Source organism: Cyprinodon variegatus, unplaced genomic scaffold (genome assembly GCF_000732505.1).
Source record: "Cyprinodon variegatus isolate N-32 unplaced genomic scaffold, C_variegatus-1.0 Scaffold550, whole genome shotgun sequence".
NCBI classification, from domain to species: Eukaryota; Metazoa; Chordata; class Actinopteri; order Cyprinodontiformes; family Cyprinodontidae; genus Cyprinodon; species Cyprinodon variegatus.
The window spans coordinates 485325-500745 of NW_015151003.1; the positions used below are offsets into that span (position 1 = coordinate 485325).

The 15421-nt window shown below is 39.7% G+C and overlaps 1 protein-coding gene across 1 annotated transcript; it reads left to right on the forward strand.

Moving 5' to 3' along the window:
• Window positions 1-1355: 1355 nt before the first annotated feature.
• mettl11b (methyltransferase like 11B) lies at window positions 1356-14096 on the forward strand. The gene is made up of 4 exons (XM_015391581.1): window positions 1356-1770; window positions 9254-9426; window positions 12504-12756; window positions 13058-14096. Exons 1-4 carry the CDS (start codon window positions 1572-1574, stop codon window positions 13312-13314), a joined length of 882 nt encoding a protein of 293 aa, XP_015247067.1. The 5' UTR covers window positions 1356-1571; the 3' UTR covers window positions 13315-14096.
• The last annotated feature ends 1325 nt before the right edge of the window (window positions 14097-15421 follow it).

Consider the following 15421-nt stretch of genomic DNA (forward strand, 5'->3'; position numbering starts at 1 on the left):
GCTGTCGATATCTTCTAGAACAGACCTAATAGCAGAATCTACACACCTCAACTCTCCAGCGGCAGCCATTGGTGTTGTCACCCAAGCGCGCTTTGGTGACGTGGTTGATTACGTTACTGTTGATCATCTGTCCATCATCGTATAAAGCCCGCCCTGACAATTTAATTGGCCCGACCAGATATTGGGTGAGCATACTCGCGCTACTATTGAGCAATGCCAGACCGAACTTCCCGACCTCAAACGTTGTGGGCAGGACTAAGTTCGGAATGGCACCCAGGCTAGTGTATGATGGCAATGGGGGAAGAAACTGTTTTGGACTCTGCTGGACCTGCATCAAATGCTTCGAAGCATCTTCCCAGAGAGCAGTCCATGGTGGGGGTGTGAGGCATCACTGATGATGTTACGGGCTTGGGACACACAGCGCTGGGATGAAATGTCTTTTCATTCCTATTCCTGAAATAAGTGCCTTTTCCCTTATTTTGAGCAGGTAAATGAGACAATTTTCAAATGTCTTGAGATGGTTTGATTTTAAAATAATAAAAAACAACTCCAATCTTTATTTCAAGACCATAATATCTAATTATGTTATTTTAGGGGGAAGAAAGCTGTATTTTATTTGCAGATCATCTTACCTACCTGCTCTGATTAGGATGAAATACTCGTATTCTAAGACATTTTTACTTCATTTCAGATCTGTATTTAAGTCAGTTAGGACTGGAAGGAGCAAAAATGAACTCATAGTTAAACAAACTGATCCATCTCTAAAGAGAATAAAACACTGATCCACCAAACAAAACATGTTACAGATGGATAAAAGTATTCTCATGTTGAGCAACTGAGCGAGGTTGTCTTATACTCTTTCCTGTGTAATTTTATCAAAGCATCCAGGTCTATGGAGGCTCCATCATGGACTCCATTGTCAGACATGTCAGCCCTTCACTAATAACCCATGCCAGTATAGCATGGTGGGTGATTTACCCCCACATGACTGGACCAGAGGATCATTAATCATCTTTCCATATTTTGGACATGCTTATAGTGTTCTGGCATAATAAAAACAAAGGCAACAAGTGTTGAAATTTCTGCATTTGAATCTTTCTCTTCTAAAAATGTTTGCAGTTAAAGCAGAACTCCTCACTCTACCCTGTTACCATACAGGAGCCGGAACAGCTGGAGAGGCGTGAAGGCGAAGTGTAAACGACTGTGTCGTCTCAGTACTATGACTGTTAACCGTTGGATTCTCATGTTCTGTGGGGGAATTTCAGGCCCTCAGATCTTGAAGCGACGTGTCTTTCTGCATACTTGTTTCTCAGGAGAGGTTTTAAAGTAGAAGGCATCCCCCTTTAAACATCCCACCCTCCCAGCAGGTGATGGGTAAATCTGGAGGGACGTCCAGAATGAAAAAGATCTCTGCTGATCACTGAACCCCAGCAGGGGCGTGTTGATCACTCAGCCGGACGGATTTAGTAGCTGCTGTAGAATCTGTGTCCCATACAGGCGCTGCAGACACTGAAGCGTTAGTCTCCTTCACCTTCAGGCAGTTTCTGGAGATCACAGCTGGGGGGGAAAACATGGAGATTACACTCGAAGATGAAAACAACAACACCTCAGCCAACTTTGAGTTCAAAGGGGCTCACCAGGCGTTCAGGGACCGCTGGAAGGAGACCGATGACACCATGTGTCGCCACAGCATGTCCTTCCACCTGCACCACAAGCTGCAGAGCGACTTCTTCGCCAGCTACCTGTACCTGCTGGAGAAGATTCCTCTGGGTAAGAGGCGCCTATTTAACATCCACCCAATGTCTGATGAATCCTGCATGTTTTTTTGAGTGATAGAATGTCCTCTGACTTCATTTCTTTGAAATTATTTGGTGGAATAAAGTTTAAGACATTTAGAGATCTATAAAACTCCTGAATCTAAGCTTTGTGATCCATGCTGAGAAATTTAACAGTACTCTGAAGCAAGGGTGTAACTTTGCGATAAAAGTTGGTGGGGACGCATTAAAGGTGGTAGCTGATGGACCTACAGCTACTTAACCTGAACGCTTTCAATAAGGTTTATATTTTCCAAAAATGCGCTCAAACATATATTTATTGAATGCTTTGCTATTGTTGAGAACACAGGAGAACCTCAATACATTTGCGGTATTTATAATTATAGACAGATGCTTGCCTTTAGTGCATTATTTTATAAAGGGCTCAAAAACAATAATGTATAAAAAATGATAAATAACAGCCAATACTGATGCCAACATAAATATATCCTGCATCCCTGGACACAACTTCACTTCCATCAATCCATCCGTGCCTGGCTTTCCTTTAAGCTGCATCAGTGATTATCCTCCTTCACAAGCAGCAAAATCAAATTTAGAAATATGCCCCATTTGTTATTGACAGCCAAAGTCTATATATTTAACCTTATATTTCAAAAATACAATACACTGTATTATTTGTGCTTTAATTCTTTTAGGTTTCTTATATTCTAATTTTAAGTCTGTTTCCTGTGAGTCCGGCTGTCTCTGGGTTGGCTGGCGCAGCTATTTCTGAGTCTTGTTGAACTACAAAAGACAAAAAGATATGTTGAATTTTAATATAGCATTGCATATTTCTTCTTGTAAACTTGGAGATATATTTTATTGCATGTTGCATATCCCAGTAAATCTGTTTCACCTTTAAATCTAAAGCTGCGTGTAATTGTGTCTCTACTCTGCTTAAAAACAGATTTATGAACCTGTCTACCAATATAATGATGGCTGAGACAATAATTTACAAAATATGTGGAATCTCTGCAGTCTGATTCTCTGTTCGATAAGAAAAAAACAGATATGTGTTCATTTTAATCTATAACTCTGAGTAATGGTCTTTTGAGAAACCCAGCTTTTTTAACTAATAAAAAGGAACGCTGTTGACATTTTTAGCAGAAAAAGCTCCATATGTGTAATGAACAGATTTTTTTTGGTGGAATGATCTCTAATTTTTTTTAACCAACCAGTCTCCTTACTTTTACTGAAACATATATCGAAGTAGCTGCCAGTTAAAATTCAGTCCTGCTGCGTTTCTCCTCCTCCTCATAGCTACTCTATACGCAGTGAATAGCGACCCCAAATAATATTATGTCCGAAAACAACCGTTCTGATGATAATTTAAGTGGTGGGACTCGAGAGCAGCGGGAAAGCCAGTAGAAAACACTGAAAACACTCTGAACACAGTTAGCTGCACCTAACCCCAGTTACTGTTGGCTAAAGTAAATCAGCTGAAAGGAGGAAAAAAAAGCCGAAATTATTGGTGGGGACTGTCCCGTCCATGTCAAAGTTTGTGGGGACATGTCCACATCAGTCCTTCAGAAAGTTGCTCTGAAGTATTATTCTCTGTCTAGGTTATCTATGCTTTTTAGTTATTTTATAGAAAGGAATAATCATTCCCCCATTAAAAGCATTCCAGGTTCATCCTAAAACAATCTTCAGAAAATTAAGATTCCAAAACCATAAGGGGGTAATCTCTCATCAAAAACGGTTCACCTGCTTTTCTGATCATCTTAGATCTGTAAATATGTTCAAGTGCTTTAGAAACATGATGGTAAACATCTCACTTAGAGAATTGTAGACATTAGACCCCTGACTGTGGAAGGTGTTCATACGGTGGAGTATCAGCAATTAACTTTTTCCACAGGAGAATGATTCGTGATCATATCAAGCTGGATTGAGTCAGGGAGTTGACAGCCAGGCAATACTAGTTATCAAATCCCAGCTCCCATTGTGTTGGATTGGTTTAACTGGATAGGCTGGCAGCAATCCTGCCAGTTTGGGCTCGCTTCGTTGTACAGGCCTTAGATTTATTGTAGCCCAATGATCTGAGAATATTTAGCTTTACCCTGTGGGTTCTGAGGTTCTGACCATCTGATTAGGGGTTTGACCCACATCATCAGGCTGCAGTCTGACCTCCTCCCAGGTGATGGACCTCCACATTGTCTAAACACCTTACTGAGTCAGCTCATAACAGCTGCTTGTATTCAGGAAGTTTTTCACCTCACAGAGAGGATTGGAACCATGATGGACCCGGTAACCAAGAACCTCTGTATCCAGAGCCTTCCCCTTAGATAAGCATTTATCATTTGTCTGTTTGTGTCCTTTTGGTTGCTCCCTTATTCAGGGGTTACCACAACACAAATCATTAGAAATTGGCTTTAAGGTGGATTTCCTTCATGCTGCATCTGGGAATAAAAGGTGGTTTCCTCACAGAGCAGTCAGGGACTTAACATCATCCAAAAAGAGCAAAGATGAAACCCAGAGGTTCCTAAGTCGGACAGTCCATATAGACCACAGCCAGGCTAAGAGACATATAGGGCTGCTCTTGTTGGGTCCAACCCAATCTGGAAATGGCCTATTTCAAGAAGAAAAGCACTGGATCACCCAGAGAAGTAACCCCAGCAACCTCTATTCATGCAGGAATCCCTTTGAAATGCCTCAGCAGCAAGGTGATAGACAAGAGGACTGGACAGGTCCATCACCGTTCTCCAAGTTTGGGGGGGTGAACATCTGGTCCTCTGTTTCCAGGCAAAAGCAAATAGCTCCCCTTAAATTAGAGGTTCCCCAGTTAGTTTGGGCCATCCTCCTTGGTTAGATCCACTCTCCTGATGGCTGGTCCCCTATGGTTGCCTTAAAGCACTAAATCTGTAATTGATCATCAGCTCTGGAGTAAACTGTCAACTACAAATAAATTATGCAGACCTGATACAGCACCCTGAAGAACAGAGAGAAAGCCACAAATCTTTCAAACTCAGCAGGTTTCCAGCTGACTACAGGACAGCTTGGGTCAAGGTCTTCTTTGGTACAGAATGCATTTGTCAATCAACCAACCACGAACTGCAGAAACAGGAGATTCCAACCTGTAGACCATCCCAGCACAAAGACAGCTCAGTCCCTGCCTACGGTCCTGGTGTGAAGCCCATTAATGGCCTGGCATGATAAGCATGAAGGCAGTACCTCATGTCAGTCTGAGCTAAACATGACGATGCCTTGGTCGGATTATTTACAGCTAAAGGAAACAATTTTATTTTCATTTGTCTATGATAAGGAAAATACCCCTAAATAAATCAACTTAAATAGCTTTAAACTGTTCACAGTGAAACCTTCCGTCATTGATAAGACTCCTTATTCTGTTACATAAAGATGGAAGGTCAGCATCTAACGAGCTGCTCTGCTCTTAAAGTGGCAACAGATGGACAAGGTGGTTCTGGAGTGACACTTCCCTGGCAGAGGGGTGTGTTGTCACACTGTCGTCTCCTCGTCTTTGTCCTGCTCGAACTTTCTAAACTTACCCTCCCTCTTAGGTGTCACATGACCAGTGACTATTAGGTTACAGGCGCTCCGAACAGACATATGTTTTATGAGCCGTGGGCCTTTCAGTTGAAAGTCAGTGATCTATAACTGATGTTATTAATTTAGAACCAGACTGAAGCATTATCTGGTTAAAGACTAACACAGTGCTAATAACGGAAAAAAACAGAAGGAACACCTAAAGTTGACCAAGGGTCAACTTTGACCAAGGGTCAACTTTGGTGATAGTCACTGAATCCTCACTTGGCTTCAAGGATGACTCCACCTATAACATCCACAAAGTCTTCAACCATCATGCCGGCTGTGCTTCTGGCACATAGAGAAACTGTTTTCTCCTACAGGTAAAGTTCTTGGTTTTCTCCCATTGAGGACCTTGGTGTGTTAGGGTGAGAAAGGAGCTGACCTTAAAATACAGAGCTCTGGATTTTCCTATCCCTCTATATGTGTTAAGCTCCCAAGAAGAGAGAATTGCTAAGTAGCTCCATAAAGGTATAGTAGAGGATTTTTGCGAATTTTTGAAAAGACCCACCTTATCTACTTAAAAAAAAAGATACACATGCACAACCCTGTACCCCTTCTGAGAGGAAACGCATATTAATCATGAGCCAGAGCATGCTCTGTTTAAGAGTTGCTCTTTGCATCACTGATACAAGCCTAATTTCCAAAAGAAGATTTGCAATTTTTCCACTATGTCAGACTCACCACCGGTAAGTGAAAATGGAGATGAGCACGTAAGACGGCCTTTCCTAAACACATCACCGGAATGATTTCCAATTAGGACTACCACTTATTTTGATGATTTACCTGGAAAAAGACAATCCTCCACTATATTTTTAGGTGCTTGTGTAATGCCTTGGATAACAAGGTGAGGGTAAGGAGCTATGTAGCCTGGAGGTGCTTCTCCACTACATCTACAGGAATCCTACTAGTTGGTTCATCAAATAAGGATATCTGCTTAACCCTTTGACAGAGATTTTCTGGCAAATTACTGTTTGAAGAGACCTCAGGGAATATCAAGAACTCTCTGATAAATCTGTTCGCTTACCTTTGAGTATTCAAAGACTTGAAAACTTTTGCTGGGAGTGAAATTTATTTATTACCTTTACAACCAGACCTTAGATAAAAGAAGTTTAACTTTATTGATCTCACAATGAAAACAATGTACCTCTGCACTGAACCCATCCCCTTGGGAGCAGTGAGCTGCATTGTGGGTGAAAGGTCTTGCTCAGAGAGTGGCAGTCTGTGGGTTTTGAACTCACAACACTGGGATTCCAAGCTCTATGCCCTAACCACTATACCGCCACTCCTCCACCATATGTATGGTCATCTTTGTCTCCTCTCGTATATTTCCTTTATTATGTCAATTAAAATGTCAACCATTTTTATTGCGTCGTAATCACAACTCAGGGATTTTCCCTTTGAGCAAGTTCTGTATCTGACTTAAAGAGCTAAAAAAAAAAATGATTAGCTTAGGATGTTACAAAGTGTAAGCTTGTCCTGTTTGGATGATGTAACTGAGGAGGGGACGTTCACAGCATGACAGATGGCTGCTCTGCAACAAGAGATCTCTATTTCAAAGGAAATGTTGGATGGTAATTAGATTAGCAGGAGTCTATATTCAGCTTGCCGCTTAGCTACTACAGTCCCTCCTCAGCTGTTAAATGACATAACAGAACTATTCAGAAGCAGTGGTTAGCATTTGTGGATAGTTTTAGTATAAAAGTTATTTGAAGCAGGAAAGCTTTCCCTGCTGTGGTGTTGTCATCCAAAGCCAATGTCAGCCTTTTCTGCTATTACAAATCTTAACACCTGACCTCTCAAACCGTCTCTGCCTGTCGCTGCATCTGATCTGCTGAGCTGAGATAAATCCTGCTGAATGAAAACATTTACCAGGGCTTATATAGGCTTGTCCCTCAGTTTGGGTGGGGTGGGGGCTGTTCAGATAGCTGTTCATGTGTCCAGAGGCAGAGTTCATGACATTGCAGCAAAATATCCAGGTGGAGGATTTATTTCTGTGCTAGAATCCCTCTTTAATGCTTCAAAACAAGTGATCAGCCAAGAAGTTGGCCAAAAATAGAACGCCTTCAACTCTGGATCAAGATCCTTCTTTGATCAAATTGTAGGATCAATCAGAATTTGGTTGGATCCCCTTTTTTTGCAAAAAGAGTGGGGCAGGAACCCGGTTCGGTACCAAGACCCCTGAGCTGACTTCCGTCAGTGCAGTCGAGCAGTGACTCCTCTTGATGCTCCTCATGTTGTCTGTAAGGGTCATCCAGCTCCTCATAAGCTCCTGACACTTGTATGCACACGTAAATAATACAGACCTCGCTTCCAGCTTGCATATATCCATCCAGCTATTGCCTTTACCCCCCTTTGAAGCTTGATCAACTCAGAAGTCGATCACCTTCCGGTGAATATCTGCACCAGAGCAGCATTTATCTTCTGATTCTTTAATATTTAGTCAAACTGAGATTGTTACTTCAACTATTGCACACAAAAAAAATAAAATACAAAGGCAGATTCTCAATTCACAAGGACGTGAGTATAGACTCGTGTCCTCGCCAAGTACGTTCTTGAGAAGAACACAGGGAAGTGTTGACTTGTGGAGAACGGGAGCATGTAGCATAAATATGGGTCAATTGGAAGAGAAGTATACTCATAATATCATCACATCCTCGGCTCATCTGGAGCTGCATTTCACCTCCTTTTATTAGTAGTCTCTAGATTATGATAAATCTTAGTTTTTTAATCTAACACAAATTAACACAAATCAAATGAACATTTTGCCAAACAAAACAAAAAACTCATCATCAGAGCCAGCGGTCCTTCACACACGGCTATGCCGAGAGAGGGCCGTTGCAGACAGGCTAACTTTAGACTTCGCTGCCCTTTACCCTCGAGGGTCTGCTGGTTGCCGCGGTCCTCTCAACTTCGGAAATGTTTTTCCAAATTACGCATTAAATCAGTAAACGGGCCAAATAGTGATACTTAGAAAGTATAATGTTCTTGTCTCAAACAATCTTAAAACATACTTTTATTGAACAATATGCAACAGAAAAGAGAGCTTTTAACTTTATACTCTGAGCTCTGTGAGCACTGCATTGAAATCTGCTGCTGCAGCAGTGCATGATGGGACTGCTGTCAATCTCAAGAACTGACAAGTCTGCTCTGATGCATACTCGGTAAAGAGGGGGGGGGGCGAGTACAACATCAGGGGACTTTGTCCGTTCTCTGTCTGCTGTTCTTATGAATTGGAACAGTACTAAGGCTGAGGCTGATGACGTTTCACGAGTACACAAGCACATGAGAACGCACAAGCGGGCTGCTCAGTGGCGCAGTAGGAAGCACTGCTGCCTCGCAGCAACAAGGTTCTCGGTTCAATTCCTGGCCTGGGGTCATTATGGGGAGTGGTGGTCTAGTGGTTAGGTCATAGGGCTTTGAATCCTGAGTTTGATCTCCCACAGACTGTCACTCTGGCCCAAGAACCTTAACCCCCCACTGCTCCCCAAGGGGATGGGCTAAATGCAGAGAAGTAATTTGCCTATTTATTAGAGTATAAATAAAAAAAACAATTACAGATATTGAGAAATGGACAAAGTTAGGTATACCAACTGTGTCACAACAGTTATGACCATTTGTACCAGAAACAAGTGCTGAGATTATATTTGGGATTTAGGGAATACACTTTGTGATTTGAGTGATACAAATGGATTGATGCATATTTCCACCACTGGGCATCAATGGGTCAAAATTTTGGTAGTGCAAGGTGTCCCTTTGTCCCCAAGGTGCTGCTAATCCCTCTTTAAGGAGGATTGATAACTTTCGCCTTCTGCTATGTCTCTGAACTTGCACTATGAAGCATAAAATCCAGCATTAAAACCATCCTGGTTCTCACACCAGTCCATGTGTTCCCTCAGTGAAGCTGTTTCCCGTCACCTGTGAGTTCATCAAGGGAGAGAAGCAGTTCTACTACAGAGCCCAGAAGTTCTACGAAGACGTTCCTGCCTCTGAGGAGGGCATGATGGGAGATTTTCTTGAGATTTCCAACGTTGATCTGGAGAGTTCCCGTCAGTTTCTGAAGAGGTTTGTGGTGAGTTGCTCAACACGCCACAGAAACAGTGCACTTCAAGGAATCTTTTCAGCTCAGGATCAAGCCTGCTTGTGTTTGTTTGTGCTTGAAAACATTACAATTAGCATAAATCTATGTCTAGAAATTTTTAAGCAGTAATCGGAAATGTTAAGGAAGAGACTATAGAAAATGTATAATTAGTATCTCAACCATCACAAAGCTTCTGCAGTATGAAAAAAAAATTAGTATTTTTATTAATAGACTGAAGTTACCTCTTATCTAAGAGCCTTCAGAGGAAAGTGAGCTGCTTCTCAATCAGTTTTTAACTTTGCTGTAGCCTCTGGTTTCTGCCCACTGGTGGATCAGTTTCCACTGATGTGGCCTGTTGCTATATATGTAGGGCAGAGTCTATTTTAGTAGAGAAATTCATCATCCTGTCTATTCAGAAAGCATTTCATCTCGTTTCATGTACAGTTTCATGTACAAGAAGCTGCATGACCATGGTATAATTAGTTATGTCCCATTTGGACTCCAAAGTCTATTTTTGATTTACTGATTAATGCTTCAAATCTAATCCATAATTAGATGGATAAATAACATAGCAGAGATCTGGGCATAAATTCCAGTACTTCTCAATTTGTATGGAAGTTCTGGAATTCCTGGTAAAGACGTTGAAACATTCACATTCTAGATGAAATCCTCCATCAGAGAACCAGATATATGGGTCAAAGCTAACAGTTAGCTGAGCTGGCTCTACTGTTTAATAGGAGCTTACACTACCGGAAAGCGGTGCTCTGGGTCACATGAAACATTCAGAGACAGGTTGACCTTCTGAGTTTACAGAGGAGAGTTTTAGAGGAGAGCAGCTCAGAGGGAGCATCGATACGCAGAAGATGAAGACGGAGCTGAAGGATCATTTAATGGATCTGAGATTAAGCTAAAAGTACAGTCAAAATCACACAGTGTTGCTTTAAAAGGAATGGCTGCAAACTCAAAACTTTTGAGCCAGCAGCATTTAGACTTTTCTGAAAAAGCAAAAATAATAACGATAACTTTTCTAGTTAAAGTCAGGCTCAAGACAAAAACTATAAAAAGAGTTTATTGCTCTACCGACTGAAAGCCTGTCCACAAATGTCAAGGGAAATCGTTAATATTTTAAAATAATTCATCCTGTTATGTATCATTAGGATCGATGATCACTAAATCTATTGGAGGAAACATTGATTAGAACTAAGGCGATATCTTCTTTTTTATATATATATGTATATATATATATCTTCTACAGCAGAGTGACCCAGTCTGTAGCACTTTGACTTTGGAACCTGGTGCTCTCTGTGCCTTGGTGTGTTCTTGCTGTTATCTAAATTGCTCAAAGGTTTTTGCTGTCCTTGTTTTAACCTGAAATGGACCAAGACTGTCCAGAATGTACCCTGCTAAAAAAAAAAAAGATAAAGCTAGGAACCAGCCGCCCTTAGACCTTTCAAAGTGTCCTCTAAAAGCAGTTTTCCATCTAAATAATAAAGTGGGTGAGTCTTTTAGACAGAATCACTTCTTCTAGAACACTACAGTTTCTTTAATGATCTAGAGTCTAAAGCAGTTTTTTTCTGCAGAATCTGGAGAATAAATTCCTTGATTAAGTTGACAGAAAGTCCTGCAGCCCACGTGTTTGTTGTCAGATCCACAGGCATTAAACAAATGCTCTTATAGTCTCTGGACTCTCAGACGAATGTCTGATCTGATTATAAATAATATTCCAGTGCACCAGCTGCATGCATGCCGCACATGACGGCGGTGCGTGGAGTCTTATTTTAGCTGCTGGAGACGATGTTGCTGCTAATTCTGTGAAGATGTTTGGCCCAGAGACCTGTTTCTATCCAGGACCTGTTTAACAGCTGCTCTAATTATAAACCTTACAGTGTAAACAGCAGTTTTGAGACAAACAGCTCAGGAGGGGAAGGTGCTCTGCTGCTGGTGGCCACTGCCGTCCGCTTGTTCAGAGAACCCCTGCAGAGACAACGAGAACATGCAAACACCGGGCTGAATGAGCTTAGGCCGGGATTTGAACCCGCAACCTTACCGTGCACTTACAGTTTCATGATGTTTCCATTAATACGTTTATCAGAATTCAAGCACCAGCCCCAGTCATTAAATATATATTTAGTTTGAAGCTTAATTATTATTTAACAAACTAAAAATTTAGTTTGGAGCTAAATATTTATTTACCAAAGTAAATATTTAGTTTGAAGTTAAATATTTAATTTGCAAACTAAATTTTTTGTTTGAAACTAAATAATCATTTAACAAACTAAAAATTTTGTTTGGAGCTAAATATTTATTTTAAAAACTAAATATTTAGTTTGAAGCTAAATAATTATTTAAAAGACTAAAAATTTTGTTTGCAGCTAAATATTTATTTACCAAACTAAATATTTAGTTTGGAGCTAAATATTTATTTAACAAACTAAATATTTAATTTGCAAACTAAACATTTAGTTTGGAGCTAAATATTTATTTTGCAAACTAAACATTTAGTTTGGAGCTAAATATTTATTTACCAAACTAAATATTTAGTTTGGGGCTAAATATTTAATTTGCAAACTACATTTTTAGTTTGGAGCTAAATATTTATTTAACAAACTAAATATTTAATTTGCAAACTAAACATTTAGTTTGGAGCTAAATATTTATTTACCAAACTAAATATTTAGTTTGGAGCTAAATATTTATTTAACAAACTAAATATTTAGTTTGAAGCAAAATATTTATTCAACATACTAAGTATTTAATTTGAAAACTAAATATTTAGTTTCAAACTAAATATTTATATACAAACTAAGATTTTTATAAATTACTGAATGACAGTGAAAAAAATGTATTGGAAAAAAATAAACCCCTTATTTTTCTCTTAAAAACACGCTATAATAACCATAAATATTGCTCCTAATTTTTGACTGCGTAGCTTTACAAACGGCGCCCCATACATGGAGATTAAATGGGTTAAATAATGTTAAAGCTAAAAGCCAATCTTCTCCTGTTCATGAAGTTTAACTTGAGGAACAAAAAGTTTCAGCTTTTATTTTTTCACATCATTCGTACAGGGCCCTGGTAAAGCCGGCACATACCGGGCTTTGGATTGTGGTTCTGGGATCGGGCGCGTCTCCAAAGGCGTCCTTCTTCCTGTGTTTGAGAAAGTAGAGATGGCCGACATGATGGAGCACTTCCTGCTCCATGCACACGAGGAGTATCTGGGTGATGACGCCGACCGCATCGAGACCTACTACTGCTACAACCTGCAGGAGTTCACGCCTCCCAGAAACAAGTATGACATCATCTGGATGCAGTGGGTGGCGTGTAAGTATGAGGACCAACAGGTTTAAAATGGCCTCAGATGAGGACCCAGCAGGCACGTGACATTATGTTATGTTAAAACAATATTGTACTCCAACGTTGGATTACCATGGGATTATGATGCGAAAATAAAAGTTGGATTTAAGTTAAATTGTTGGATATTGGTTACTAGCCAAAACAACTTGAAACCAACTAAATGGCGTCAGATTGATTTTCGAAACTTTATGGTGTTGCATTGATGTTGGCTTTTGGTTGTACCAGCTCCTTTCCACCAACTGAAACATCTCTACTTCTTTTCCCTCAGGCCACCTGACAGACAAAGACCTGCTGAACTTCCTGATTCGCTGCAAAAAGAGCCTCCGTCCCAACGGCGTCATCATCATAAAGGATAACATGGCCCGGCAGGGCTGCAAGCTGGACCCAATCGACAGCAGCATCAGCCGCCACCTGGACATCATGAAGGTCATCATATCCAAGGCTGGGCTGGAGATCCTGGCAGTGGAGAGGCAGCAAGGCTTCCCTGAGGTCATCATGCCCGTTTGGATGATCGCCATGAAGTAGAACAGTGCAACTCTTTCTGGAAACGGATTTTATCTACTCAACACCAAATAATGTTGGAACGGGTTTTAGGATGAATTATCCTGCTAAAGCAACATGAGGTGTAACAGGTTAGCCGTTCATTAGATGAGGAGTAGAAACAAACCATGACAACTTCAGCCACTGATTCCCAGAGAGGGCAGTCTGAAAACAGAACAGGAGGGAGTACCTCAGCCCTACAGTTTATTAAAGCTAAAATCCCCCTTTGGACAAATTCACAGCTAGGAGTAAAACGTATCAACCCCTGCTCCCAGAGATTAACCTGCACCATCAAGCACTGCTAATAGTAAAAAAAATTTCCTAAATTTAATGTATTGATCTTTAATTTGAGTAGGTAAATAAGATGATTGCCAATGAAATTAGTATTTTTACTATTAAAATTAATATACTTGAAATATGGCCTACTTGATATTTGAAATAAGACAATGTAATTGTTTTTTTTCTTTAAGTATAAATTGTCATGTTCAATTGGCAAAGTGTGTCAATTACCTTCTCAATTCAAGATTTTAAAAAAATAATTATATTTTCACAAATCTTTTGTCAGATTTCATTTTTTTTGCAGTAAATATGTTTGGATTTCAGTGAATCTCATCCAAGAACACTTAAAAATGAATCCTTAATGTGGTCCATTGCAAATGTCTTCCAACTTGGAAATTCCACTTTTCCATAACAACCTACTGTATGGATCCAACATGGCTGCTACTAGAGTAACATAATATCTCTTATATTTTGATGTTCTATATGCAAAAAGATTGTTATTGTTAATAACAACACATTGTTATTATTGTTTTGGACTGCTAACAGTAGTCAGCATTTAGATGGATTTTAGCCTTGCAAATGAAACTAATGTAAAATCCCTCTGGTATCACAGAGCTGATTTTTCAGGTGAACAAAATAATCCACAACTTCCTGTTTGGTTCCAGTATTACTTGACATTTTTTTTTTTTTTTTTACTGTTGATAGCTCTTTTTAAAACACTATTTAACAAAGTCATCCCAGTTGGTTCCTTATTATATCAATATGGCCAGAATGTTATTTAAAAGGAAACAATTTAAAAACTATTTAAAGCAGGAAAAGGATGAAATCCTGGTGTTTTTTTCATCCCCCACTCCAACTTTTTATCACTCAGGAAGACTACAACAAAGTACTTGAATTTTTTTTTCCTCAGACAGACCCAATAGGAGCCTTCTACCTTTTCCTGGTTGACATCATGACATTTAAATTAGAGCAATAGAATAGATTGAAATAGAATAGAATAGAATAGAATAGAATAGAATATGTTTCCTGTGTATTACTGTATTAATGTGTTGATGGTGTGAAGATCTTTGGGTGTCCAGTAGGAGCAAATGTACAGCATAAAAATACTATTTAACAGTTATCAAGGCCAGAAACTCAGATTAGAAGATGTGAAACTATGTAGCATGACGTTATCTGCAACGCATGCTTAGATATTTAAGGGGAAAACAACAAACTATTAACCAAAAGCACAAAGTCTGTGCAAAGACAGCAGGGATTTAAACACCTGCTGAGTTATTTTGGAGAAGTGGTTTCTAAAATCTAACTGCTTCTGGGAGGAAGGATCTGTGATAACAGTGCTCAGAGCACCAGTGGTTTGGGTGTTCTTATCTCTGCATCCATCCATGTGATAGGATTCTTTCTCTCTCTCTGTACTGGGTCAGGGGGGCATCAACAACAAAAAGTCTTCAACCCACGCCCTAAAAACACCAATAATATCAAATCAGCTTAAAATTATAGAAAATGAGTGAGGCTGACACTTTTGAGGGGAATTTAGATAATATATCCAGACCCATATCTCATGAAGATATGATGATGATATGATATGATGAAATCATTTGAATCAGGTTTGTTAGAGTACAGTTACCACACCTCCTAAACATAAAAGATAATGGGCCATGAGGACCAGGGTTAAGAATTCCTGCTTTCTGTTGGCACAAATGTCACAAACTCATGTTTCATCAGTCTTCATCTTACCTTCTTCTAGGGATGCATGGATATGATAATAATAATGAATTTAATTTATTTAAATTAATTCATTTTAAATTTCAAAGAA